Source organism: Ursus americanus, chromosome 12, assembly GCF_024610735.1.
Source record: "Ursus americanus isolate L20-20 chromosome 12, mUrsAme1.1.p, whole genome shotgun sequence".
Taxonomy (NCBI): domain Eukaryota; kingdom Metazoa; phylum Chordata; class Mammalia; order Carnivora; family Ursidae; genus Ursus; species Ursus americanus.
The window spans coordinates 50,259,421-50,287,060 of record NC_142138.1 but is presented as its reverse complement, the minus strand read 5'-3'; the positions used below and the strand labels follow the sequence as shown (position 1 = coordinate 50,287,060).

At 34.4% G+C, this 27,640-nt stretch overlaps 1 protein-coding gene across 4 annotated transcripts in view; it reads right to left on the bottom strand.

Annotated features, from left to right (window-relative positions):
- AGL (amylo-alpha-1,6-glucosidase and 4-alpha-glucanotransferase) overlaps positions 1 to 27,640 on the bottom strand; it is a 78,618-nt gene that overhangs the window by 26,231 nt on the left and 24,747 nt on the right. For all 4 annotated transcript variants that reach the window (XM_045801703.2, XM_045801704.2, XM_045801702.2 and 1 more), the window contains 20 exons: positions 27,292 to 27,473; positions 27,013 to 27,124; positions 23,354 to 23,480; positions 22,900 to 23,002; positions 22,711 to 22,808; positions 21,918 to 22,057; positions 20,203 to 20,390; positions 18,351 to 18,474; positions 17,605 to 17,768; positions 16,921 to 17,022; positions 16,648 to 16,803; positions 16,401 to 16,551; positions 13,360 to 13,484; positions 13,158 to 13,270; positions 12,913 to 13,047; positions 11,045 to 11,175; positions 7,494 to 7,630; positions 7,108 to 7,241; positions 5,866 to 6,041; positions 1,673 to 1,775 (listed from right to left, as the gene is read on the bottom strand). In XM_045801703.2, the coding sequence (XP_045657659.2) occupies positions 1,673 to 1,775; positions 5,866 to 6,041; positions 7,108 to 7,241; positions 7,494 to 7,630; positions 11,045 to 11,175; positions 12,913 to 13,047; positions 13,158 to 13,270; positions 13,360 to 13,484; positions 16,401 to 16,551; positions 16,648 to 16,803; positions 16,921 to 17,022; positions 17,605 to 17,768; positions 18,351 to 18,474; positions 20,203 to 20,390; positions 21,918 to 22,057; positions 22,711 to 22,808; positions 22,900 to 23,002; positions 23,354 to 23,480; positions 27,013 to 27,124; positions 27,292 to 27,473 (2,701 nt within the window). The remainder of the gene's footprint in view (positions 1 to 1,672; positions 1,776 to 5,865; positions 6,042 to 7,107; positions 7,242 to 7,493; positions 7,631 to 11,044; positions 11,176 to 12,912; positions 13,048 to 13,157; positions 13,271 to 13,359; positions 13,485 to 16,400; positions 16,552 to 16,647; positions 16,804 to 16,920; positions 17,023 to 17,604; positions 17,769 to 18,350; positions 18,475 to 20,202; positions 20,391 to 21,917; positions 22,058 to 22,710; positions 22,809 to 22,899; positions 23,003 to 23,353; positions 23,481 to 27,012; positions 27,125 to 27,291; positions 27,474 to 27,640) is intronic.

The following is a 27,640-nucleotide window of genomic DNA, read 5'->3' as shown; positions in this document are numbered from 1 at the left end:
TAATAATGATTTAAAAAACTGACATTTATGTAATGCTTAGTATGTGACAGACACTGTTCTAGACACTATAACTGTATTAGTTCATTTAATCCTCACTAGGGATGCCTGGATGACTCAGTTGGTGGAGCATGCCACTCTTGATCTCAGAGTTGTAGGTTTGAGCCCCACGTTGGGTGAAGAGATTACTTAAAAAAATAAAATCTTTTTTTTTTTTTTAAGATTTTATTTATTTATTTGAGAGAGTGAGAGCACATACACACACGTGTGAGTGAGCATGAACACGGGGAGGGGCAGAGGGACAAGAAAACTCCCCACTGAGCATGAAGCCCAACACAGGGCTTGATCGAAGGACCCTGAGATCATGACCTGAGACGAAGTCAGACGCTTAATGGACTGAGCCACCCAGGCAGCCCCAAAAAATAAAATCTTAAAAAGAAATCCTTAGAAAAACCCTGTAAGGTAAGTACTATTACCATTTTACAGAGGACAAAGAGGATAAATAATGTACTGTTAGTAGTTTGGAACCAGGATTAGAACCTGGAAGTCGGGCCCAAACCCAAGTTCTTAACCACTACACTGCACTGAATCCTGATGTTCCATTTCCTACTTCTTAATCATAGTCACTTAGGAGCATTTAAGGAAGAAGCAAACAGCCTCCCAAATTTCTACAGCCCCACAATGGGCTCGTAAGTGAATAATAAAAGGTCTTATCATATTAGGTTAGCAGGGAAGAATGTAATACATTTCAGATCCCCACTTAGAAATCTTCAATTTAAAAAATAAATTTTCAATTTTAAAAAGACCAAAACCAGAACTTTTGTCATTTGAAGAGGCAAACTTCAGTTTTTTCAAATGACATCAAAACAAAGTATCACATAAATGCTTTTTCTGCTGGAAGTTTTAACTTGTAGAGCAATGCTGTCAAACGTTAGCCTTGGGCTGCTGAAGACCACCTGGAGCCCTTGTGAAAACACAGATTTCCATCTGCTACTCTACCCTCTCCATACCCATTCAGAGGTCTAGCATAAGGACCAAGAATTTGCGTTTCTAGCAAGTTCTCAGGTGATGGTGATACCGCACATCTGTAGTACTGATTTGTGCTGATTTGAGTGGCACTGCTATACAGCTTCTCTTTTCTATCTTTGACAGTTTCATTCATATTATTGTGACATAAGGAAACCTTATTTTAAGACTAAAAGACACAACTGGAGGTTACAAGGCCTGACAACACATAGAGGAAAACCTCATCCTATAATTCTTTCTACAGGACTCAGTCTTCATTATTAGAAGGAAAAAAATGATAGAAAACAAATTTTACCTAAAAGTTCATCTGAGTTCTTATACTTAATTCAGGGATAGAAATTATACTCTTCAGTGTGTGATGTTAGTAAAATAGTTACAAATTTTTAATTTTTACTGAGATCAATTAACAAACACTAAAGAGAATCTGACCCATAACATGAAGGACTAGAACTTAACTTCAAAGATCTTCACTCCTTTGAAATTCTATGATCTATTCTATTAAATGAACATGTAAAAAAAAAAAAAACACACACTTAAGGAAAACATACCTCCCAAATGTTACAAATAGACGGTAAGAAGGAAAGTTTGAAGAGCATGTGTAAAACATTTAGACATAAACTTGCACTGCAACTTTTTAGAGATCTCCTACCTGGCCTCTAAGTAGCGTCCAGTAATCAGCAGTAGACCTCTCAGTGCAATAAAAGTATCCCTTCCCCAGCAGCGAAAAATACCAGAAGAAAAATGAGGTAAGCCTAACAGAAAACACAACAAAATAATATGTTAATCTTAATAACACACACAAGCCTATGAACTCCATTACCATAGGCCAGTCCCTCTAAGCCAGGTGGACAAGAATGAGGGAGTCTGCAAACCCTCTAAAATTATCTGTAAAATGTATGACTATACCTACGTCAACATTTCTATGATGAGGTTCCAGATTCTTTTTTTTAATCTTTTTAAGATTTTATTTATTTATTTTTGAGAGAGAGATAGAGAAAGCATGAGCAGGGGCAGGAGGGAGGGAGAAGCAGACTCCCTGCTGAGCAGGGAGCCAGAGGCGGGGCTTGATCCCAGGACCCCAGGATCACGACCTGAACTGAAGGCAGACACTTAACCAACTGAGTCACCCAGGCGCCCAGTGGCCCCATATTCTTATTCTTTTTTTTTCTTTTTATTCTTATTACATTCTTTTTTTTTTTTTTTTTTTAAAGATTTTATTTATTCATTGACAGAGATAGAGACAGCCAGCGAGAGAGGGAACCCAAGCAGGGGGAGTGGGAGAGGAAGAAGCAGGCTCCCGGCAGAGGAGCCTGACGTGGGGCTCGATCCCAGGACTCCGGGATCATGCCCTGAGCCGAAGGCAGACGCCCAACGACTGAGCCACCCAGGCGCCCCTATTCTTATTACATTCTTAAGGGAATCTCAATTACCTTACAATCTTAAGGGCATCTCAAAGAGATTAAGAATCAGGGCTAGAGAGGGATGCTTATCTGAATTGATTAGAATGTGAATCTTTAAACACAGATAAACTTTCTTTTGATAAATTAAAGGTTGAAATCAGAGATCTAATATTTAACATATAAACACTTAATATAATATTAATGTTATATGTATTTTTAGTAAGAGAAGTGAGAAAGTTTACTAAAGCATTAAAGTACACTCTCCAGATATGAGAGTAGAAGAGCTTAAGAGAGAAAGAGCTGTGCCATATAATACTAATGATATATTTGAAAAGATTCTACTTGCAATTAGAGGCAACAAATTAAATATGAAATGATTATTTTAATGATACATAACTGAACATGTTTATTAATCTATCAGTCTAGAGTTTAACTTTAATACCAACTTTCCCATGAATTCAAAACAACTTAAAAGTGTTATACGGGTGCCTGGTTGGTTCAGTCAGTTAAGTGCTTGCCTTTGGCTCAGGTCATAATCTTGGGGTCCTGGGATTGGGCCCCACATCAGGCTCCCTGCTCAGCGGGGCGTCTGTTTCTCCCTTGCTCTCTACCTCTGCTCATGCTTTCTCTCTCTCTCTCTCAAAAATAAATAAATAAAATCTTAAAAAGATACTTGTGCACGTGGGCTTTCTCCCTTTCTCTCAAATAAATTAAAAAAAAGGGTTACAGTTTGTTGGTCAGTTTTTACAAAAGAAAATAAGGATTTTGGGTGCCAAATAACTTGAACGTTCTAGGTAACTGTAGCTTTTATGCACGAGATAAAATAGGGTGATTGATGGATAAAATCTAAAATTTTACTTCTAGGCTGAGTTTGGTTTCTTATAAAACATGTCAAGAAAAATTGTTACCTTATTTGTCCTAAAAACAATAATCAGTAGGAAAGTAAAGGAAATTAGCATTCTACTCAAAAAAGAAATATGCTAAAGCAAAAATACAACACATATTTCAGGAAGGGAAAACTAAGGACTTAAATAAAATGTACTCAGTATTCACTCATAACTATCTTCTAAGCATTTAACACTATCTGACATTATCTTGTTTGCTTGTTTTCTGGTTTGTTGAATGAATAACTGTCTTCTCTGTCGTACAAAATTGACAGTTACAGAAACCTTATCTGGCTTGTTTACCAAGCTATATCTATCACTGACAATTGTAACTGGTATATAATATATAAAAATTTACTGAATGAGTGAAATAAAAGGCTAATTATAAAAGGTAAATTGAGAAGCAAAAGAATTAGACAAAGATAAAAGAAATTTTTGGCCATTTAAGTTTCTGCTTCTTAGGTCTTTACCTTTTTTGGGGTAGAAATTATTTTCTAAGAAGTATCAGAACTAAAGGTGACATTAGACACTTCTTTTCTACATTGTCTCCAAAATAATGGTATAAAATTTCCCTAAATGCTTTGTGTATTATTTACACATGGTTGATTATTGATACATGGTTTACATATGGTTGATGATTATAACTTTGATGACAGTGAGGACAGCAGTTAACATATATAGTACTCTATGCCATACAGACTTCCTGGTACTTTAACCCATTTAACACCTTGTATAAAATATGAGTATAGATAGGTTTAAGGGCGATTTTGAGTTGGTATGTCCTAAAGTACAGTCAATTTGTCTTTGTTAATAAGTCAAAACTATAAAATCTCTAGCACTGAAATGTAGTAATGTTTGCATTAACTTTTGACCTCTAAGAGTATATGACTTATAGATCACATATTTTGTGAGAGATTTCTACTGTCATTTATTATACAAGTTTACAATTATAATTTTTTTTGTGCTACTATCACCAAAGACCTTGGTATTCATTTTAAAATGAACCCCCAAAAATCTGTCTGCAAATATAAGTACAGATCTATACTTTGTTAGTATGAAGTGTACAGAACAGTCCCTTGGGATACTGGAAGAAAATATCAAAACTTCTATTTATATTTATCAATTTATCTTTTTAGTTTCTATTTTTGTTTTATACTGTACCTGATTATAAGTATATTGAGATCACAACTTCTATCAATATATCATTTATGATATCAGTATATCAGTATGTTTATTTTGGGAGTGCTTAACGATAGCAGTGACTAATCAAGAACGTTGAGATCACTATTTTGTGTAAGCAGTAGGCTTTAAAACCAAATTCTGCATATCAGTTTTTTTTCCACAATGACCCAGTTCAGTTTCATGAGCATCTGCATAGATTCACAGAGGAAATATAAGTACCAGGAGAAGATGAAATAGTTGAATGAAAATCTACAACACGATTATGTAATTAAAGCATATAATCATTCTAAATGAAAGTTAAATTCTTTTTTAGTTGTCAGGTCTTACTAAGTCTTTTTTCTTGGTCTGGGTAGATGCAAATTTAAGGATAAACAGAGGAAATCACATAAATACTATTACTTTCATCCTGCAATTTGGTAATTTTCAGTTTAGTTTGGAAAGTTCTAAATTCAGTGGCCTTAAATATTAAGCACTTTCTATAAATAGCTTGAAGTACATTAAAAAGAAAATAAAAGCCTGTTCTTAGATTTGTTACTTGATTCAGGTTTTAATACTACTTGCAGGAAAGGATGCCAAAAAATATAGTTGAAAGCATTTGAATGCAATTAGACACATAATAAAAAATTATTTAACATTCGTTTTGTGTTTTGTGACTTATAGAGGATCTTTCCATCATCTCTTGGTAATTTACAAGATTGAGTTAATTTTTTAAATTGGAAAAAAAGCATAATATAAAAGGGTAGTAAAACAAATCTGATAAAAAATACAAAATGTCAAGAGTTGGAAAAAAACAGAAACATGCAGAAGAAAAGGATTAATCATATGATAATTGTCTTTCTCTGCTTGACTCACAAGGAATAGCATGGAGGGCATCAGAAGATGGAAAGGAAAAATGAAGGGGGGGAAATCAGAGGGGGAGACGAACCATGAGAGACTATGGACTCCAGGAAACAAACTGAAGGTTTCAGAGGGGAGGGAGGTGGGGAGGATGGGTTAGCCCGGTGATGGGTATTAAGGAGGGCATGTATTGCAATGAACACTGGATGTTAAACGCAAATAATGAATCATGGAACTCTACACCAAAGATTAATGAAGTACTGTATTGTGACTAACACAACATAATAAAAGAAAAGAAAGAAAAGGATTAACCAGTCACAATGAAAAACACACATAAAATAAATGCCTGTTGCACAGTATTAATTAAATAGTAAGTACAAATATTAGTTCTACAAGTGAATATGAAATTTTACCAAGCAGTCACATAAAATCTTGGATAACATCATCAGTCTTTTTTTAAAAATAGTGATTTCCCAGGAACTTTTCCTCCTTGAATAATATTGACTGACACATTCTTTAACCTGTATGTAATTTCTTACCTGCAGCTAGAGATACACAACATTGCTCTTTTTCTTTTGTGATCTCATTTAGCCTGTATGGTACATCCATAAGTGAAGGTGAAAGAAGTGGCAGAGAAGGGCACTTTCCTACTCCACACATTTGCACTGATCCCAGTGAAAGGTGTTTCACAAAGGTAGAGCCATTCTGAACAAAGCTGTAACAAAGTGATCATGTTTAAAATATTATTCGTAGAAATACAAAAATGTTTATTATTTATTTATTTACTTAAAAAGTTTTATTGTGGTAAGAACGCTTAACTTGAAATCTACTCTCTCAATAGATTTTTAAGTGTACCTGCAATAATACCGTTATTTACAGGCACAATGTTACACAGCAGATCTCTAGAACTTACTCACTTTGCATACCCATTGTTTCAAAAATTTTTACCAGTATCATTTTAACTGGTTTCTTTCCTTCAACTAGTCTCTCTACCAGATGTGTAACAATGGTAATACTGGCTGAAAACATTTTCAATTTGGTTAGATTTCAGAACTGTTTTCATTTCACCCAATATTATGGCTGGTTTTAAGTCCAAGGCCTCTTGTGCAACAAATGGAAGGGCTGAATTTTTTTTTTTTAAGATTTCATTTATTTATTTGAGAGACAGAACATGAGCCAGGTGAGGGGCAGAGGGAGAAGCAGACTCCCTGCTCAACAGGGAGCTCGATGCGGGGCTCCATCCTGGGACTCTGGGATCATGACCTGAGCCAAAGGCAGACGCTTAACTGACTGAGCCACACAGGTGCCCCTGAAGTTTTGCTCTTTCTGAAATTATTCTCAGATCAATTTGGTGGCTCTTCAGTGGTACATTTTGATCTGTAATTTCATTTTAGGGAAATTCATCACTGAAGGCAAATTTCATTCATAATAATAGAATAATTTTTCTCTTAATGAATGAAAAATTAGAAAAAGAACTGTGTATGCATATTCTAAAAATTATATGATAACAAGTCAAGGAGTAAATAGAAGCAAAAAATATGAAACAATTAAATTTTCCCATGAACGTGTGTTTTTAGCTTTACTGAACAGATTTTAACATCTGTTTGTTTTTGTATGCTCCAGATCAAAGGATGCAAATACATTTACTATCCACTTACAAACTTTTTCAACTCTATGAATCTATGACAATTCCTTAGTTTTGGTCTTTCAAGAGTATATAAACTGACTGTATATGGTTTCTACACAAACATGTCTATTTACTCAAGCTTTGTTGGATATACCTTGACATCTGCTTCCATGCTGTATCCAGAAGAGTGGTGTATGCACCAATTAATATAGCATCGAAGTAACATGGGATAAGATAACGTGGGATCTGCTTCAGGTAGAAGAACATAGCCTGCAACCATTTACCAACCTGTTATAAAAATAATTTTAAAAGTTAATTTGGTGTGTTTACAGGCTAGGTGCATTTTAAGAGGTAAATCCAAACATGCAGCTCTACTATCTAGTAATCTATCAACCAGATTTCCATTTATTAGAATGGGAAGACGATGAAGAAGGGAGGAACATATTTCAGGTTAGAAAACTAAGTTAATTTTATATATACCATAGTAATATAGTTTTTATTGTTTCCGTGTTTTGTGAACTAGAATAAAGTCTTACTTACTTCAGCAATAGTTCCTGATCGTGAAATAAGTCGGTTACTGACATAGTCAATCATCCAATCTCCAGATCTCAAATTATCACAAAAGGGATGCCCCAAGTCATTCTTTGGTCTTATTTCTGCCAAGACGGACATTAATCCTGAAAATTCATAGAAATATCATGCTGTTATTGGCAGAGGCAATTTGTTCTCATAGCCTGGGCTACTGCTGTCTCTAATGATATGGGGTGAACACATATAGAGGTAGACATAAGGGCTGCAAAGACCACAGTGGTACTTCCCGTGGTTGGAGATATGTGTGGCAACACTGGCTTGACATGAGATACAAAGACATATTGAAGAAGACTACTGTCGCTGGAGCTATACAGAGCTTTCCAAGATTCCTAACTTTTTTTTTTTTTAAAGGTTTTATTTATTCATTTGACAGAGAGAGACAGCCAGCGAGAGAGGGAACACAAGCAGGGGGAGTGGGAGAGAAAGAAGCAGGCTCCCAGCGGAAGAGCCTGACGTGGGGCTCGATCCCAGAACTCCAGGATCACGCCCTGAGCCAAAGGCAGACTTTTAATGACTGAGCCACCCAGGCGCCCCCCAAGATTCCTAACTTTTGAGACTCGTCTTGTTCTTCTGAACTTTAATATTAAAATATTCAAAGGCAACTAACTGGCATAGTTTTCCTGCCCTAAGACACTGGGGGGGGGGGGAATTGATAAGTCTGTGTCTTCTCATGCTGAAAAATGGTGGAATCATTAATATTCAAGCAATCACAGGACTGGTTTCAAAGACAGCAAGAGCATCTCTGGTGATAATAATAATAAAGCCTGCTTTGGAAAGGACCTTTGAAATGTAACAAGAGGGAGTTGGAACTAAACGAGTTAACACGGTGAGGTATATGAGCATATCCTTAAGCAATACTCAAACAGAAACATTAGCATTTCCATGCATACACAGTGGTTTCTGTGATTTCAATGACAGAACAATAGTACTTCTTCCATTACCCCATAATGTAATAATTTCCACCTTAAAAATATTATATTAATAGCCTCAACAAGTTCATTTTGACTAAATTTATTTATATATTTAGGATTTAATTTTACTTTGTATATAGCATGTCTTGAAAAATAAAAAAATAAATATATAAATTTAAGATGTAGTTCTTTCTCTTAAGGGGCTTATGACCTTCTTTGGGAAACAAAGCTTAAAACATAAACAAAACTAGAAAATAAGACAGTATAAAATATAGATCCACTTTTGCTCTAGCATTTCGGGGAAGGCAAATATTGCTCAGTAAACTAAGATTCATTTGTTGAATAATGGTGACATGATGAAGCAGCATTTTAGAAAAAGAGATCTGATCAGTGGAATGGAATGTTCCGTGAAAGAGGTAACAAGAAATTGGAAAACTGGTTACTTGGTTTTGCAGACAGACTTAGTCTCTGAATATGGTGTTAACTATGAAAATAAAAGGATTTGGTATACCATAGTGAACACAGAAAAAACCAGTCACAATTACTGATTGAATACAGAAGATAAAAGGGACAGATCCAAAAACAGATTCCTGGATTCCAACATGACTGAATATGTATTATTATAAGAAGTAGGGAAGAAGAGAAGGGGGATTTTTTTTTAGGGGAGAGAAAGTCAATGAAGTTAAGTCTGACTTAATTGGATATTGCTATTCAGAACCTCCTAGAAATATCCAGTGGAATGCTGGAAATACTAAACTGTCAGAGAAGAAAGGGACTGATATAAAGCAAAAAGTAAATCAGGAGAAGGTAAATCAGGAGAGAGTAAAGAGCTAGACTTAATTTTAAGAAAGACGAAGACCAGAAAAAGTTCAGAAAAGTGTGGTCTTTTCAGTTAGCAGAAGGAATTCAACAGCTCAGGGTGAAAATGGAGTAAACAGCTGTCTATGACTGGTAACATATACGTTTCTCTATTTCTCACAGCACAAAACATTTTGTGTTGAAAATCAGACTGTTTTAGGGGCGCCTGGGTGGCACAGCGGTTAAGCATCTGCCTTCGGCTCAGGGCGTGATCCCGGCGTTATGGAATCGAGCCCCACATCAGGCTCTTCCGCTATGAGCCTGCTTCTTCCTCTCCCACTCCCCCTGCTTGTGTTCCCTCTCTCGCTGGCTGTCTCTATCTCTGTCAAATAAATAAATAAATAAAATCTTTAAAAAAAAAAAATGAAAATCAGACTGTTTTAGAAAAAAAATGTCAAAAGTACAAAAGTCTAGAAGAAACTTATTGAGAGCTTCTTATGTGCTTGGTTTTGTAGAAAATATAAAAGCTAAAAAACAAGAATGCAAAAAAGGCAAACGTTCTTCTTTCTCAAGGTACAATCTACTTAGTGAGTTTTAAAGCTAACAATCACCAAGTACTAACTGTGAACTAAGCGTTGTCTAAGTGCTTTACATGTATCAAGTCATTTAATCCTTGTGGTAGGTACTATTATTGTTTCCATGTTATAGATGAGAAAACTGAGCCATGGAGAGTTTACTCCAAGGTTATAAAGCTAGTGAGTGTAACCGAGGGAATCTAGAGCCCATTCTTAGCCACAACAATAAATATTCACAAAACACTGTACTAATTACTAAAATAAAGCAATATCTTCCAAGTAAGGCAGTATAGCAAGTAAGAGGTATAGTAAATTAATGCAATGGGTATCAAGGAGACTAAGATATTACCGTGAAAAATAATAGTTAAGGAGTGCTTTGTGCAAGATGTAAGAATCGAACTCATCCTTAAAGATGGGTCAGATGGACAAAGAAAATAAAGAGTTGCGTAAAAGCCATGATATGTGGAATACTACATGAACTAGGAATACATATGTGATAAACCAAATTTCTTAGATAAAAATCCAAGAAAATATTCCCAACCAGATGCGTTAAACTGATAATTAAATATTTAGATCCTATGTCCTGCCTTACAACTACTCTAACTACATAATGTTTTATTATAAGTTCTCTTTTTGGATAAAACAAATATGCAATGAAACAAAGTTTCTAATTAGATGAAAAAGGAAGATGAATGTATTATATTTACAACCTAGTCCCATTTGGGGCCCAAATAAGTTTTCTCACTTAGTTTTCAAAAAAGCCTATGAATCAGACAATATTATTCACATTTTATAAAGGCAGAAATTGGGGCACAGAGAAGTTAAGTTACTGGCTGAAGGTCAATGAATGAGTAGGTGACAAGGCCACAGTTTGAACCCAAGCAGTTGAATTCTGAGCCCATACTTTAATTCTATAAAGAAGACACCGTATGGGGGTGCCTGGGTGGCTCAGTCGTTAAGCATCTGCCTTCGGCTCAGGGCGTGATCCCAGGGTCCTGGGATCAAGCCCCACATCGGGCTCCCTGCTCCACTGGGGGCCTGCTTCTTCCTCTCCCACTCCCCCTGCTTGTGTTCCCTCTCTCGGTGACTGTCTCTCTCTCTCTCTGTCAAATAAATAAATAAATAAATAAATCTTAAAGAAAAAAAAAAGACACCATATGACCCTAAAAAAACCCAAAAAAAGTCCAAAAGCTTAACTATCCTTGTATTTGCATACCTTGAAGACCCGCATATTTAAGAGATGACCAGTTTGGTATGTCATAACAGCCTCCACCGTCTTCTTGTTCTTCTGCTTCACATCGGTAAAGTACCTGATTCAGTTCAGCCAAAGTTAATTTTGAGGCAATGCTAAGAAGTGGAAAATAAAGAGAACTGGTTAAATACAGTAAAATTGCACCCACTGTCAATAAAGAAGAAAATCTGAATCATAACCATAAAATGCCTTAACAATGTATGTTTTAGTAACTCAGCATTATAATATACATGTAATATACATTATAAACAATATATATTATAAGCAATAATTAAAGAATAAAACATGCTAAAAATTCAGTTAGAAGTAATACTTCTTTCAAGATAAGAAAATAATCAATTGCCAAATTTTATTACTTACAAGTATGCTGGAAAAATCTTTTGGTTGCTACAACCTTTTTCTCACAAATTTGCTTTTTTAATATCTTTAGATGGACATGGTTTTTTTCTCTTCTTTATATTCTCCTAAGTAGGACATCAATTACTTTTTATGATAATTATTTTAAAATCAAAATACTTGTCAAGGACCAGTAAAGGGATAATCAAAAGTCACAGTTAACCATCTTAGAAATCATGTACTATTTCTCTCCTTTTCCTTCTCTCCTCTCCTAAGGTGGCACTACCCTTTAGCTGGGTTATTCAAGAAACCAAGATTTTCTTATAGATGCTTCTTGATAATACTCAGAAGGAGGTGTCTATCATGGCCTTGGTTTCCCCTTTGTCCAGGCAGCAGTGAGATTCTAACTGACCACACTTGAATACAACGAAAACCCTACTTTTTTATAATTCTAGCTGTTCGGGTCATTTCATTCTACAGAACTGAATACATATCCTCTTGAATTTTATGTGAACACATCCTCTTGAATGTACTTCCTTCTTTCTCTTTTAGTTCTGTCTCAACTGAGAAAACTAGAGTTGGCTGCGCTTTGTTCCCTGTTTCTGCCACACTCTGTCCTCATAGCTGGGACTGACTCTTCCTTCATCTGCAGTTTGTGAGTCAAGTTTGATCAAATCAATCAGCAGTCTCAGTACCAACTCCATTCTAGGCAAATATTTTTTGACATGTAGCCAGTGAACTTGCATACGAATTACCTGGAGAGCTTATTAAGATGCAGATTTCTTGGCCTTACCCCAAGATAATCTGAGTAGGTTTGAGGATGAATATGCATTTTATAAGCATTTCACAAAAACATAAAACTGCTTCATCAGATATTTTTAGAATGTAAATACTTTTCTAATAGCTTGAGTTAAGAGTTAATATCCTTAATGATAGAAGCTCTTACAAAAACAAAAAATTGAACACAATCGAAAAATGGGTTAGTACATAAAATGATATTTCACTGAATAAATACATAGCCAACGAACAACAACAAAAAATTTAGCTTAGGGGCACCTGGCTGGCTCAGTGCGATGAACATGTGACTCTTGACCTTAGGGTCATGAGTTTGGGCCCCACTTTGGATGTGGAGCCTACTTTAAAGAAATAAATAAAATACTTAAAAATGATGTGGAAGGAATATGGTGTATGCGATTTAGCCTCATATAGTTCAGAAAAATTGTGTGCATGTGTGCATGTACAGAGATGTGTGTGTGTTTGCTTGTATCTATAGCTAGAGTGCATGAGTATGAGAGAGTGCACATGCAAGCACACATACAAATGATAAAGCAATAGGACAAAATGTTAGCAACAGATGATGCTGATACAACTACTGGTCCTTGGACCACCATCTGAGTAGCAAGGATATAGAGGATCCTTAAAACCGCTTAAATCAGGCTTGTGGTAACTTATCAGTTATTAAAGTGGCAAATCTCCATAAACTAAGGCATACTTACAAAGCAAAAGGAATTTTTAATATAGGATCTGAATTGTCAACAGTAAGGCTCCCAGATTTAAAATGAGGACTGAACTGTATCAGATGACTTCGAAGAATTCCAACAGCGACTTGCGCATGTGGATCAAGACTAACTCTGAAAACGTTAATTAAAAAATGGTTACTTTTTAGGAATGATTTATTTAAAATTAACAAAATATGTAATCTATTTTATAAGCAAAGTCAACAGTTTGAACTCCAACATACCTGAATATAATAACACTTCCTGGAGATAAGTTTTCAAATTCTATTTCTTGAATATATTCATTGGGTCCTTTTGTGGCAACTCCAGCTTGTTTAACAATTTTACTTTCACTAAGCTTGAAAAAAATTATATAAAACCATTCAATCAATAATTCTAATGTCCTCAAGATATTAAACACAGTAGTAAGATGAGAGTCCCAAATACCTGAATATGTTCTCTAATTTCTACTGTGATATTTGGCATTCCATTGATCGAATTCTCATCCTTCTGATAAGGTTTTGTATTTCTCTCAATAGTTCTAGCTTCAAGAACTACTTCTTCAATTTTGCCTAGGAATACATAAAAATATTAACAAAATTTCATATTAAACCATCTGAAATTAGGAATTGCTAATTCAACTTAATTAATTAAACTTAAAGTTGAATATGAAATATCAGTCTGAGAACAGATGATTCTACCGGATGCGTTTTTCACACAATGCTTTTGTTTTTAAAATCATAAACTAACAGGGGGCGCCTGGGTGGCGCAATCGTTAAGCGTCTGCCTTCAGCTCAGGGCATGATCCCAGCATTCTGGGATCGAGCCCCACATCAGGCTCCTTTGCTGGGAGCCTGCCTCTTCCTCTCCCACTCCCCCTGCTTGTGTTCCCTCTCTCGCTGACTGTCTCTCTCTCTGTCAAATAAATACATAAAATCTTTAAAAAAAAATCATAAATTAACAAAAATCTATTTGAAAAAAGATCAAGTAATAATGGCTTAGCTCTTAGGAACAATATATAACCTTCCTAATTTTGAGCAAAGGGAAAATAAATCCCTTGAAAGACTTATTTTAAAAAATGAAAAATTTCAGAAATACAAAAAGTAGGGAAAAATTTTAAAAAGCCAGATCCTACTTCCTAGCTGAAAAAAACATTACAAATGTGTACACTTTCTTCCCCCCCTCAGAGGTAACCATTACCTGCACTTTGGTGTTCATAGATCCTGTGCATTTTTACTACATATGTCTGTTTCCCAAAACAACATATATTATTTTCCATATTTCCAAGTTTTATCAAAGTGGATTCAAATTATATATATATATATATATATATATATATATATATTTCTGCAACTTGCATTCTATTAAACAACACTGTATTTTTTAGATTTGTTCACATTGCTACACAAGCTGCAGCTTATTAGCTTCAAATGCCAAATAGTATTCCACTGTGTGAAAATACCAAATATATTCTTGTGCCTGTCTTCTAATGGAACATATGAGAGTTTCTCAGAGATAAACCTAGGAGCAGAATTGCTGAGTCAAAGGATATATAAAACTTGAATTTTATTATTTAAGTAATTTAAGCCATTAATCTGACAATAAGTAACTGTACCTTTTGATCCAGAAATTCTACTTCTCGAAATAATTACTAAGAAATTGTCCAAGAGAAAAGAATTATTCCTAGTGTATATTCACTGTTTAAACATACTGAAGAATATTAAAGATGGAATACTAACATAATAAAATATGAAATATTTAATATAATGAAAATCACAATTTTGTGACAAAATGGAAATGTTTTTGATCAGTGACCAAAACAAAACCTGAGATAATATTGTTCACACTGATTGCAACCATGTGAAACTGTGTATGTACATTAGCAACAATCAGACAAGATTACTGACTATACACTAGCAAGCAGTTAAAAATAACTGATGAGCTTTTAACCTTAAAACTATTCAAGTTGATAATCTTTAAAAATTGGAGTTATACATATTTAACCGACTGAGCCATCCAAGTGCCCCTTGGAGTTATACATATTTAATAACAAGCAACCAATATAGAATATGATGATGTTTATGGGAATCTTCATCCTCTCAATTAATTGCCAGACTTGGACAGTTGCTATATGCACAGGAGAATGTTTTGCTATAATACATAAAACAGTAAGAAAGGAAATAAAATATACACATCTAGAAAAAAACTCTAGCAATAATAAGGATATGATTTATGGACGTGTATTTATTTATTTATTTATTTATTTATTTATTTATTTATTTATTTATTTTAAAGATTTTATTTATTTGAGAGAGAGACAGAGATAATGAGAAAGAGCAGAGAGAGAGCACGAGTGAGGAGGAGAGGGAGAAGCAGGTTCCCCACTGACCAGGGAGCCTGATGTGGGGCTCAATCCCAGGACCATGGGAAATTAACTTTTTTTTAAAGATTTTATTTATTTATTTGAGAGAGACAGAGATAGCAACAGAGAGCACAAGCAGAAGGAGAGGAAGGAGCAGACTCCCGCTGAGCAGGGAGTCCGATGTGGGGCTCAATCCCAGGACCCTGGGATCATGACCTGAGCCGAAGACAGACGCTTAACCAACTGAGCCACTCAGGCGCCTCATGGGAAATTAATTTGAGGTAAATTATATTTTACTACATGGACAATATCTGTAATGGAAATATTCTCAAATATTAACATTTTTTGAGTTGTGAAGTAACTTTATTTTCCTCTTAATTCATTCCCTATTTCCTAATTTGTATAAAACAAACATGTATTCCTTTTATACCCAGGAAATATATATGTATATTCATGTGTTTATATATATGTATACACATGTATATTTGTAGTGTGTCTAAGTATGTATTTGTGTATGGGCATGTACATACATACACACATATATAAACCAAAGTGGAAAACAGTTTAATATTTAAGGCTTTTCATAATCCATCCTCAATTACCTTCCTAGCCCTCTGTCACTCCACTATTTCAACCAAATAGATATTTTCCCTGGTCCCCAAATAGTCTTACTAACACCAATTAATAAATTAATAATGAATTCTTTTTATACATCTTTCAGGAACTAAAGTTCCACCTCCCTTGAGAAGCCTTTTCTAAGTACTCAGTAATTTCTCTCTTCTGTGAATATATAGCAATTACAGTCTCTCCGTATCTCTTCTTTGACAATTATAAAAACTTCCTGGGGTGCCTGGGGGGCTTGGCTGGTTGAGTGTCTGCCTTCAGCTCAGGTCGTGATCCCAGTCTTAATTTCTTTCTTTCTTCTTTTTCTTTCTTTCTTTAAAGTAAGCTTTACACCCAACATGGGGCTTGAACTCATGACCCCGTGATCAAGAGTCGCATGCTCTACCAACCGAGTCAGCCAGGTGCCCCAAGTTATGAAAAATTTCAAGTTCTTTTTTTCAACTACAGCCACACTTGCACTGTGTTATAATATAATCACAATAACATTTTTAGGTTGCATTACCAGGGATGCACATTTGAGGTACTTCCTTGCTGTAAAATGAAGTCTTAGGATTCCTGAAAGCAGTTCTAGACACAGACACAACAGACTGATGAATACTGGGTGAATGTCTTGTTACTGCCACTATGTCCTCATCAACCTGATCCACATAGACCTGAGACACAGAAAGAGAAAACACATTAGTGCTCAAACTGGAAAGACTTACTCTGAAATTGAAACTTAAGAAACTTACAAAAATTTAGTTTCTTGCCTGAATGAAACCCTGAGCCCCAAGTTCTTGATGAAGTTTATTGATAGCACATCTGGCTGCAATAATTCCACTTTGGAAATTAACTTCACCTGTATCTGATGGAGATGCTCCAGGATTCCACTTAGTATAAAACCGTTCTTCAGAAACCACTGAAATCTGAACAAAGCTAAAACTTAGCCATGTATACATTTTAATTATAATAAGAACGTTTAGTAAAAATGCTCAAAGTTGTTGGCTATGTGGATTTAAAAAAAAAACAACACAAAGACATACCTGATGAGGCACTAATTCATCATAGCCTTTAGTACTTCCACTAGCACAACATGCCATAGAAACAATTGTGGTACTTGGGAGAGCATCGTATTCTGACCTATGCTAGAAAACAATAAAAAACCCCAAGGTTTATTTTCTTTCAAACGTAAAGTGCCATCCTATAGCATAATGAAGTAAAAGGATAGTTACATAGTTATAAACTACAAGACATTAATTGGCTTTACTTTATTATTTTTTAACATTAATTTGCTTCAGAACTAACAAAACATTCAAAAACTATGTACCACAATCACTTATAAATCTAAGACACGATTTTGAAGTATGTGGATATTGCCACTAAATATCAGATCAAAACATATATTTATTTTTTCCTTTTTCAAGTTTTTATTTAAATTCCAGTCAGTTAACATAGAGTGTAATATTAGTTTCCGGTGGGGAATCGAGTGATTCATCACTTACAATACCACACCCAGTGCTCACAACAAGTGCTCTCCTTAATCCCCATCACCCACTTAGCCCATCCCCTGCCCACCTCCCCTCCAGCAACCCTCAGTTTGTTCTCTTTAGTTGTCTGTTTTATTGTTTGCCTCTCTCTTCCCCCCCACATTCATCTGTCATGTTTCTTAAATTCTACATATGAGTTTAGCAAAATAAGTAAATACAAGAAACAAATTAGATGCTTACCACAATAGGACACTCATTATCATGGGTAATATCCATAAACAGGGCATGTGCAATGGCTGGCATTAACGGCCTCAAACAGGGCTGAACAAAGGATCCAACAGGTTCTCCTCCATATCTATAAACCAATCTGCCCTCTTCATGGCTATCATATGCACTCATTGCCTCTGCAAAGCATTACAGAATATTTTAACAATCTTCATTATTATTGTTCAAGAAGAGGTTAGGTTTCTTATCATTGCTAAGTTTCCAAAAAAAGACCACATAAATATTATCAACAACAAAACTGCTTTAAACATTTAAACAAATGTGTATTAGTTTAAGTGACAAAAAAGTCTTCTCTATAATTGGCCAGAGAAATGACTCACGTAGGTAAAAGGGAACATATGTTGTTTATTAGGATGTTGGTTATATAAGATCTATGAAAAAAAAATCTAAGATTATATCATCTATCCAAATAGGAGATGAAAACCAGATTTGCATATTTTCAAAAACAAAAAAATGCTTTTGTTCATGACTCATCAATTCATCCTACTGGTCTTTCAATTTAAAATGAGATATTTTACCCTAGGTAGAAATTTTTCCAGATAAAAACAGACTGAGTTAGAGAAAGTTTGTGTAGAGTATTTAAAAGAATATTAACTATGTTGAAAATTATTAAACATTGTATATAATGCTATTAAATGCTTTTTAATCTACTCAAACAAAAACTAAAGTTTTAGATGGGAAATACTCTTCAACAAGCCTACCTCTTATTAGGGAACTAATGCCCAGTCTAGTAACAAAGACATTGTCCAGGTCTTCGCTTCCTGTGAACAGTTCAGCTACTACATACAAATTGGGTTGCAATTTCCTAGCAGCATCCAACATGTACTGCAAAAAGCATAGTCACAAATGTAACACAAAGAGAAAAGCAAGTAGGGGGGAAGGAAAGGAGAGAAGACTAGGCATGGATTTAGCATAGGAAAATGTCATGGAACAAGACAGAATGGAAATCCGAGAAGAATTTCCAAGTAAATTTAATTGTGCATATGTAAGAAAACATAAAACAGACCAATACACACAGGAAACAAGAGAATTTATAAAGAGATTAAAACAGTTAAAAAGGAAGATTAGATTTTGCAAAGATATAGAGACACAAAGGGGAAAAAAAAGGAAGAAGAAAAATGTTAGTGTCACATTAAAAAAATGTAAACCATAACACTGTGATTCTGCTAGCCTTTCACCCTGTTTTAATGTTTGTTTTTAATACCTCTAACCAGGCTATTAATTTGCAGGCTGTTGACTAGGCCATTACTGGTAAATTCCCTGCTGATGAATCATTTAGCTTTTGCAAAGATTAGGTCTAACTATACTAAAGCCAGCTTTTCCTACAAATGGTATTCAACTCTTAATCAGAAATCAAATTGGTTCTGATTTCTTTTAACATAATGTTTGCACAAAGGTTAATAAAATAATTGAAATTCTATCAGCTAACAAGTAGGGTCCTGGAAGATTTTGTAACTTAAAATTAAGCAAATTGAGTGTTAATTTTCTGTTTTGCTATAATGTTATAATAACCTTACAATTTTATATATATATATGTGTATATATATGTGTATATATAAGATCTATGAAAAAAAAATCTAAGATTATATCATCTATCCAAATAGGAGATGAAAACCAGATTTGCATATATATACACATATATATATACATATTTTTTTTTTCTGCTGCTAAAAGCACAATAAGGAAAAACCTCTACTAGTTTTTGGACTAAAAAATGTTCTATCACCTTAATTAATTTACTAAATTAGTTCACTAAATTCTTCCATATCAAATCAATTCTTCATCATAGGGCTCGAAACATATTCATTATAATATTGCCTTAAAATAACAGAAATAGATATTTTCCAGAGAAGCACACATTCCCAAAAAACACGAAGTTCTCACTAGGAAACTATCAAAGATCTTATAAACAGAATGAAAATTGTCTTTACAAAGCTGTGTTAGATAGAAGATAATGCTACAAATTTTGGCACTGCCTCAGTATCTGTAAAAAGCCCAAAGAGGGTAAACAACCTTTGTTTACACTTACATTTTTATAAATAATCAATAAAAATGGAATCAATGAGGCTAAAATGAGCTTCAATATACTGTAATGTTAGTGCTTAAACAATAACATAATATGTAACAACTGACTTCACAGTGTCTATTAATATAGTAAAAGCAACCTGAAAATAACAAGAATAAGATAGATATTTGCATATTATTAAAATATTAATATTAATCCTGTAAAAGCTAATAATAAAATATTAGTAATATTTAAATAATATACATGGCAATAAGGTTATGTATATTATCAGACAATATAATCTACTTCCCTAAACTGAAATAAAAATATTAACTCGTTAAACATTTTATAGCACAGTATTCCATAACAACTGCATCAAAAGATTTTGTTAGAATCTTGAAGTTATGCCGAAGTGTTAAATACTACCACCAAATCAATGCTGGTGTCCAACTAGCAAAAGGAAACATGTACTTGCATATTTTATTTAAGGAAAGCAAGGAAAGAATACTACATTTTTTGCTTAATGTATTTGAATTGTTTTTCTGTACCTCGGCTACATGAAGAGGTGTTGAGTGGCAGTTATCAAGACGTACTCCCTGGAAATAAGTTGCGGTCATTTCAGTGTATTTTTTCATGTGTGCCCAGAGAAAAGGACAGTCCTCTGGTTTATTCCCATAGCGTAATTTAACACTGTCTCCCCAGCAAATAAGTTCTCTTCTTAGATAAACTTCTGAGCCTGTTAAGAAAGGAGCTTGCTTTCAATGGTTCAAGAAAAAACATGAAAACATTTACTTCAAGGAAACATTGTTTTTATTTTTATTTTTATTTTATTTATTTATTTTTTAAAGATTTTATTTATTTATTTGACAGAGAGACAGCCAGCGAGAGAGGGAACACAAGCAGGGGGAGTGGGGGAGGAAGAAGCAGGCTCCTAGCAGAGGAGCCTGTTGTGGGGCTCGATCCCAGAATGCTGGGATCACGCCCTGAGCCGAAGGCAGACGCTTAACGACTGAACCACTGAGGCGCCCTGGAAACATTGTTTTGAAAACACATTATTTCTACCACAAACCATACATTGGTTAAAATTATGTCTAAAATGGTATGGGTATCTAAATTTATAAAGTTAAAAAATTAATATTAATTTATATCTATCTATTTTTCTAAAATTCTACCTATAGTCTCTTCTAAAAAGAGACTATAGTACTTTATGTACTAATGCACTTAATGTAAAAAAATCAAGTTGTTTCTTTTAAAGGAAAACAGTAATAGTAATATCATACGCCCTTTGAAGATAGAGTTCTACCAAAAAAATTTTTTTAAAAGATTTATTTATTTATTTGAGAGGGAGAGAAAGAGATAGAGAGCATGAGCAGGAGGCGTAAAGGGAAAGGGAGATACAGAATTTCAAGCAGACTCCTTGCTGACTGCAGAGCCTGATGTAGGGCTCAATCCCACAACCCTGAGATCATGACCCAAGCCAAAATCAAGAGTTGGATGCCTAACCAACTGAGCCACCCAGGTGTCCCTCTACCAAAAACATTTAAAGCTGCATGTGCACCTTGTTACTCGTTTTTGGCAAGAGGTTACATTAAATCCACAGCATACAGCAGAATGCCTTTTTTCATTTAGATGACTAGAAAGGAGAAGGCAGAGATACTTAAACCCAAAGTACATTCTTTTAAAAAATGAGATTTTTAAATTAAATTTAAATCATTCAAAAAGACTTCTGAAATGTTGAAAAACATATTGATGGGTCCCCAACAAAACTGTTTCTGGCAAAGAAACAGCTGTAGAAAAATAAAATGCTAGGAGTGGGAGGGGAACTTAAAATTAGTTTCTAGTGTAACTGCTATTCAAATACCTTAATACCCCTTTGGCTAATGAATGAAAATATCTCTTATGGCAATACAATTGAAATAGCAATGGTTTCAAATGTATTTTTAAAATGCAATAGATTAAAATTTTAACCATATAAAACCTTAGGCAGAACCATAATATAAAATAGATAGATAAAAGCCATTCTGGTTGAGAATATAAGGACTTCCAATGGGAAAGGGGCAGGGAAGGAAAAGATGAATTCCATCCTTTTTGTCCATCCCTTCTCTTCTCTCTCAAACTGTATGCAGCTCTGGCACCTTTGTGATGAAACTGTTTAAGAACTATTAGCCTAGTGGGGAAAAAAGTCAATGAAACAGTTTATATTTTGACCTTGCTGTAAACTCTTCTTTCCCTATCCACAGAAAAGTTAACAAAAATGATGTACCTGGTTCAGCAAAGTTTCGAAGTGGATCATCTCCCATTACCCATCCATTATGTGCCATCAGAAAACAAGCTTTATTTGGGATATGAATCATAGATTCTTCTGCGGAGGGGGTTATTTCTTCAAATGGGAATGTAAAATATCTATGGAGATACAATTAAATATTCAATCCATATAGACAGACTCTTTGGAGAGAACTTAGATTAGTACTATTAAAATTAAACCTCCTTCCTAACAAATAGAATAAGATTAGTTTTTATAGTATTTATAGGAAATAAACTTTTTATAGGTCAAAATCTTCAGAAGATTTTCTGAGTAAATCTACTAAGATTTGAGAAGTGGAAAGCTAGCATCATAGCATTACCTGGGTAACATTTTAAATAATAACTTAAAAAATCTCATAAAATTACTAAGAAAATCATTGAAGTATTGATGTTACTTTGCAAAAGCTTTTACTACACTTTAGTTGCCTGATCTGTGCTGCACATTACCTACAAGATAAGGAGCTGAATGCTGGCTCAATTTGATTTACACTGAATTTACTAGTAAGTATACGTAGTCCTCCAGAAACATTAATGTAATGATTATAAATTGATTCATACTAATGACTGTTTCTTTAACTAAGGATTGGCTTAACCAAATTAATTAATATTAACCCTGGTTACCAAATCGAAATTTCTATTTCAATTCATTGTAGTGAAGTCACACATTGAAGGAAACATTCAGATTAATTTGAAAAGTTAAATGAAACTTTCAATTTTTAACCTTTAATGAGAAGAAAACAAAAATGGAATACCTGGTAACTAAAGGATGTTTTCTAGTGACAGGTCCTAATTTAGGACCATGGTCAGCCAGTCGTTCATAAAACACATTTCCCAAAAGGCAATTAACTGCCTAGAACACATTAAATTATACATGTCAGTAAAAACAACAACAAACAGTATTAAGACTCAAAGAAAAACAGCAGTTCAAAAGTAGGTGAAACCTGTTCCTGATGATAGTTCACGAGTTGATGCTTCTCTGAATTTAACTCCTCAATTCTCTTACGGAACCAATTACAGCATTCATCAATTGCAGCTGGGCCCTTGCTAGAGCAGAGAGAGCAATACACACTGAATATTTAATGGTTTTAAAATTCTACATTTAAAAATTTCCTAACAAGGGTCATAGAAACTTTATTTATTTATCTGAAACTTTAAATGTATTCATCAGGATCTTAATTATGGCTGAAGAAGTTTCCCGGTTGTAAAAAAAAATTGATATACACATATAGGAAAATGGTCCCCCACACAGAAAAAAAGAGGAAAACATCATGCATTTGAACTAGGAGAATTATGATGAATTACTTTATTTGATTTTCAATTCAGGATTTTAATACTAGCCATAAAGGTTTGTAAGTAATATTATCCTTTATTTCATAGGAAAAATACATAACATACTCATGTGGTATGAAAGTTGCTAGTGCAATGTTCATATCTACAGTACAGCCAAGCCTTCTGTATTCAGGATCCTGAATAATCTTAAGGTGTTCCTTTGGATCAGGCTTGGTTGTTATTTTCCTATTTTCTGAAAGAAAGAAAAGATGATATCTTAAATGCAAATATCCACAACGAGATTATAACTGTTACTGATATCCAAATTTTTAGGTTACAATTTTTTCACAGAAAAATAAAACAAATATTTTTTTCACAAGCATCCTTCCTACCTCCCCCCCATCTTCCTGCACACCATCTAACACACACACACACACACACACACACACACACACACACACACACACGGTATACACATAGAGAAGGAGGGGGAGAGAGAGATTGAAAAGGAGGAAGAACATTATAGAAGAGAAACACAAGGATTTCTATCAGTTCAACCCCTACCCCACTTTTCTCCCTTAGTCAGCATTCTCTTACTACAATTTTTAGGGCATTAAGGATGTTGGTGGTACAAATTTTCCTTCTAGGTGTTACCAAATACACTAATATCAGGAGTTCTTTTTCTTCAAACACTGCTTTCTACTCAAAAGTAAGTCTTATTAACAACTTGACTTTCTTTGCATTCTCTGAAAGAAACACACAGGCTTGTTTTTATACTTTTTTCCTTTTTACCAACAAGCATATTCCTTATATAATGGGGGGTGGGGGAGTGGGATAGGCTGGTGATGGGTAGTAAGGAGGGCACGTACTGCATGGTGCACTGGGTGTTATACGCAACTAATGAATTATGGAACTTTACATAAAAAACTAGGGATGTACTGTATGGTGACTAACATAATAAAAAAATATTATTATTAAAAAAAGACAAAAAAAGGAAAATGTAAATAAATGTTTTGTGGGAAGAATTTTCATCCCTTTTCTGGAACTTGTTCCTAATAAATTAGGTGTTGTGCAGGACTGCCTCCACTGGGCTTGATTTTATTAATTTTTTATTCATCATTCTTTTTAATATTTCTTTTTTAAATTTAAAATCAATTAATTAATTGATTTTAATTAATTAATATGGTGTATTATTAGTTTCAGAGGTAGTGATTCAACAGTTGCTATAACGCCCAGTGGTCATTACATCAAGTGCCTTCCTTCCTTAATTGGGCTTGCTTTTGGATTAACTAATTAATATCTGGCTTATTCTAATGAGACCTTGGAGTGGCTTATAAAAGCACAAACAAAATAAGATAAAATATGAATAGATTCTTAAAATTTAGTTTCTGAGGTTCATTTGGAAGAGTAAATATATTAAACCTGCCAATGGGCCCCTGAGTTGCTCAGTGGGTTAAGTGTGTCTGCCTTTAGCTCAGGTCATGATCCCAGGGTCCTGGGATTGAGACCTACATTGGGCTCCCTGCTCGGCAGGGAATCTGCTTCTCCCACTCCCTCTGCTCCCCCCCCCCCATTCATTCACTCTCTCTCTCTCAAATAAATAAATAAAATCTTAAAAAAAATAAAAGAAAAAAGAAAAAAAACTGCAAGGAAGTGTTTGAAAAAAAGAAAAGCTTATACAATCAGTGTAAATGATAAAACAGTCTTTAGTATTGATAGAATGAATAAAAGATCACTGGAATAGTACACAAAACAAACCCACGTATATTTAGTATATGACTACACTATGAAGTCTTAATGGTGTACAACAAATCAGCATAAAAGGATGGACTATCAACTCAATACCATTTTTTGAATAAAAATAAATTATATAATATACAAAAATAAATTCCAGGTGTATTGAACATTTATTTATTTATTTTTAAAGATTTATTTATTTGAAAGAGAGAGAGTGTGTGTGATGTAGGGAGGGGAAGATGGAGAGGGAGAGAGAGAATCCCAACCAGACTCCCTGTTGAGCATGGAGCCGGATGTGGGGCTCAATCCCACGACCCTGAGATCATGACCTGAGGCAAGATCAAGAGTCAGATGCTTAATTGACTGAGCTACCCAGGTGCCCCTTGAACATTTAAATATAAAAAAGAAATAAGATTATTAGAAGAAAACAAAAAATTCTTTAAAGAAAACAATGCTGATGGAAGGTTTTTTCTAAGCATGATGTGAAATCAGAAGCCATAAAAGCCTGACAAATTTGACTACACTGAAAAAAAAAATACCATAATCAAGAGTTAGGAGATCAATAGCATATTAGGAGGACATATTTGAGGCCAATATAAAGGAATCACCTATATATATATTTTTAAAGATTCTATTTATATATGTGACAGAGAGACAGCCAGTGAGAGAGGGAACACAGCAGGGGAGAGGGAGAGGAAGAAGCAGGCTCCCAGCCGAGGAGCGAGGAGCCCGATGTGGGACTCGATGCCGGAACGCCAGGATCACGCCCTGAGGCGAAGGCAGACACTTAACGACTGCGCTACCCAGGTGCCCCAGGAATCACCTATATTAATAAGCCAATGTGAAAAAGTCAAACAGCACAATAGAAAAATAGGGAAAGAACATTAATAGACGATTAATGGAAGATCCATAAATGGCAAAGTAACATGTGAAAAGGTACTTCACTAATGAGCAAAGAACTACAAATTAAAATAAGGAATGTTTTGCCTGATTGACAAACATTATAAAGATCAATGGTATCTAATGCTACTGAGGGTATAGTTAATAATGTAAACTGGTACAACTTGTGTTGAAAAGCAACTGGACAATATCTATTGTAAATTTATCATTAAATTTGTATACTCTTTGACCCAGAAATTCTATGTCTAACAATTTATCCTGCAGATTTACTCACATAAGTAAAGATAACACATACAGGATATATTTTCTATAATACTGCTTATAAGGATATAAGTTCTACAAAAGTAAGGGCTTGCTACGTTCACCACTGAATCCCCATGCCTGGAAGAGTGCCTAGTACATACTAGGTGGTTCAAAAGATATGTATTGAACGAATGAATGAATGATGAAAAAACTGGAAATAATCTATCAAAAAGGCTTAAAGACAGGCTCGGTTAGTGGAGCACGCAACTCTTGATCTCGGGGTTGTGAGTTTGAGCCCCACCCTAGGTTCAGAGATTACTTAAAAATAAAATCTTAAAAAATTTAAGGGCACCTGGATGGCTCAGTCAGTTGAGCGTCCAACTCTTGATTTCAGCTTGGGTCATGATCTCTAGGTCGTGGGATCGAGCCCTGCAATGGGCTCTGCATTCAACAGGGTGTCTGCTTGAGATTCTCTCTCTCCCCCTCTGCTTCTCCTCCCACCCCGATGCTCTCCCCCAAAATAAATAAATCTTAAAAAAATTGTATTGATATCTAGAGGTTAAAAGCTACCTTGTGGCAGCTGCAGTAATCTGCTCTACTTACTTCCAATTCATGCACTTAACAAACATAAATTGAGCTCCACTATATTCTGAGTATTGTGCTAAGGAACCAACAGAAAGAAACAGTCCCCAGGGGAAATAATTATGTTATATATTATTATGACATGCCCTTTAGATATCTCTGCTAATTCTCAGATAGCTTCCAGGACCACAGTTTATAATAACACAAATATATAATAATAACAGATTTAATAATGTCTTAACCAGAGAAAAGAAGGGTTATCCCTTTAAGAGTAATAATGAACTTCTATAATTGCTAGGAACATTTTAATGTATATCCTTTACCTTGTGTAAGAAGTCCTCTAAATTGCTCAACTGCTTTGTAAACATCTACTTGGAAAAATTCCCAGAGCTGAATCTTCGGAAAAATATCCTCCCAAATTATTTTTCGAATGCACTGAAAAATTTCAATAGTTAAAAAATATATATATTTAAAATCTTTTCACTAAATATTATTTATCAAATTAAAGATAGACTCTAAATAATTTTCAACCATACATTTACTTTGTACTTTAGAAATTTTGTTATTCTGTTTTAGTGTGGTACTCCTCTATACATACTGACATTCATTTGATGATCATTTTCAATCAAAGCAGGTACTCCTTTTTCTTTGTATTTCCCTTCTGCAACGTCACAGGATAAATGCCATAGTGCTCTGTCTAAGACCCAGGCAGGTTTTAAGTGTGGAGAATTTACAAGGTTATATGCACTTTCTGGATGTTCCTGGATCCATCTACTATTAGCAGCTTAAATAAAAAGGAAACATAAAGGAATATCTTGTAATTAAAGTGAAGTTAGTATCTTCATTAAGTTTAAAGATGAAACAAAATATCAATATCCACCACTCATTTTCTTATATATTAGACATCAGTATTTAAATATTATAATTATATAAACTACATATTACATATTC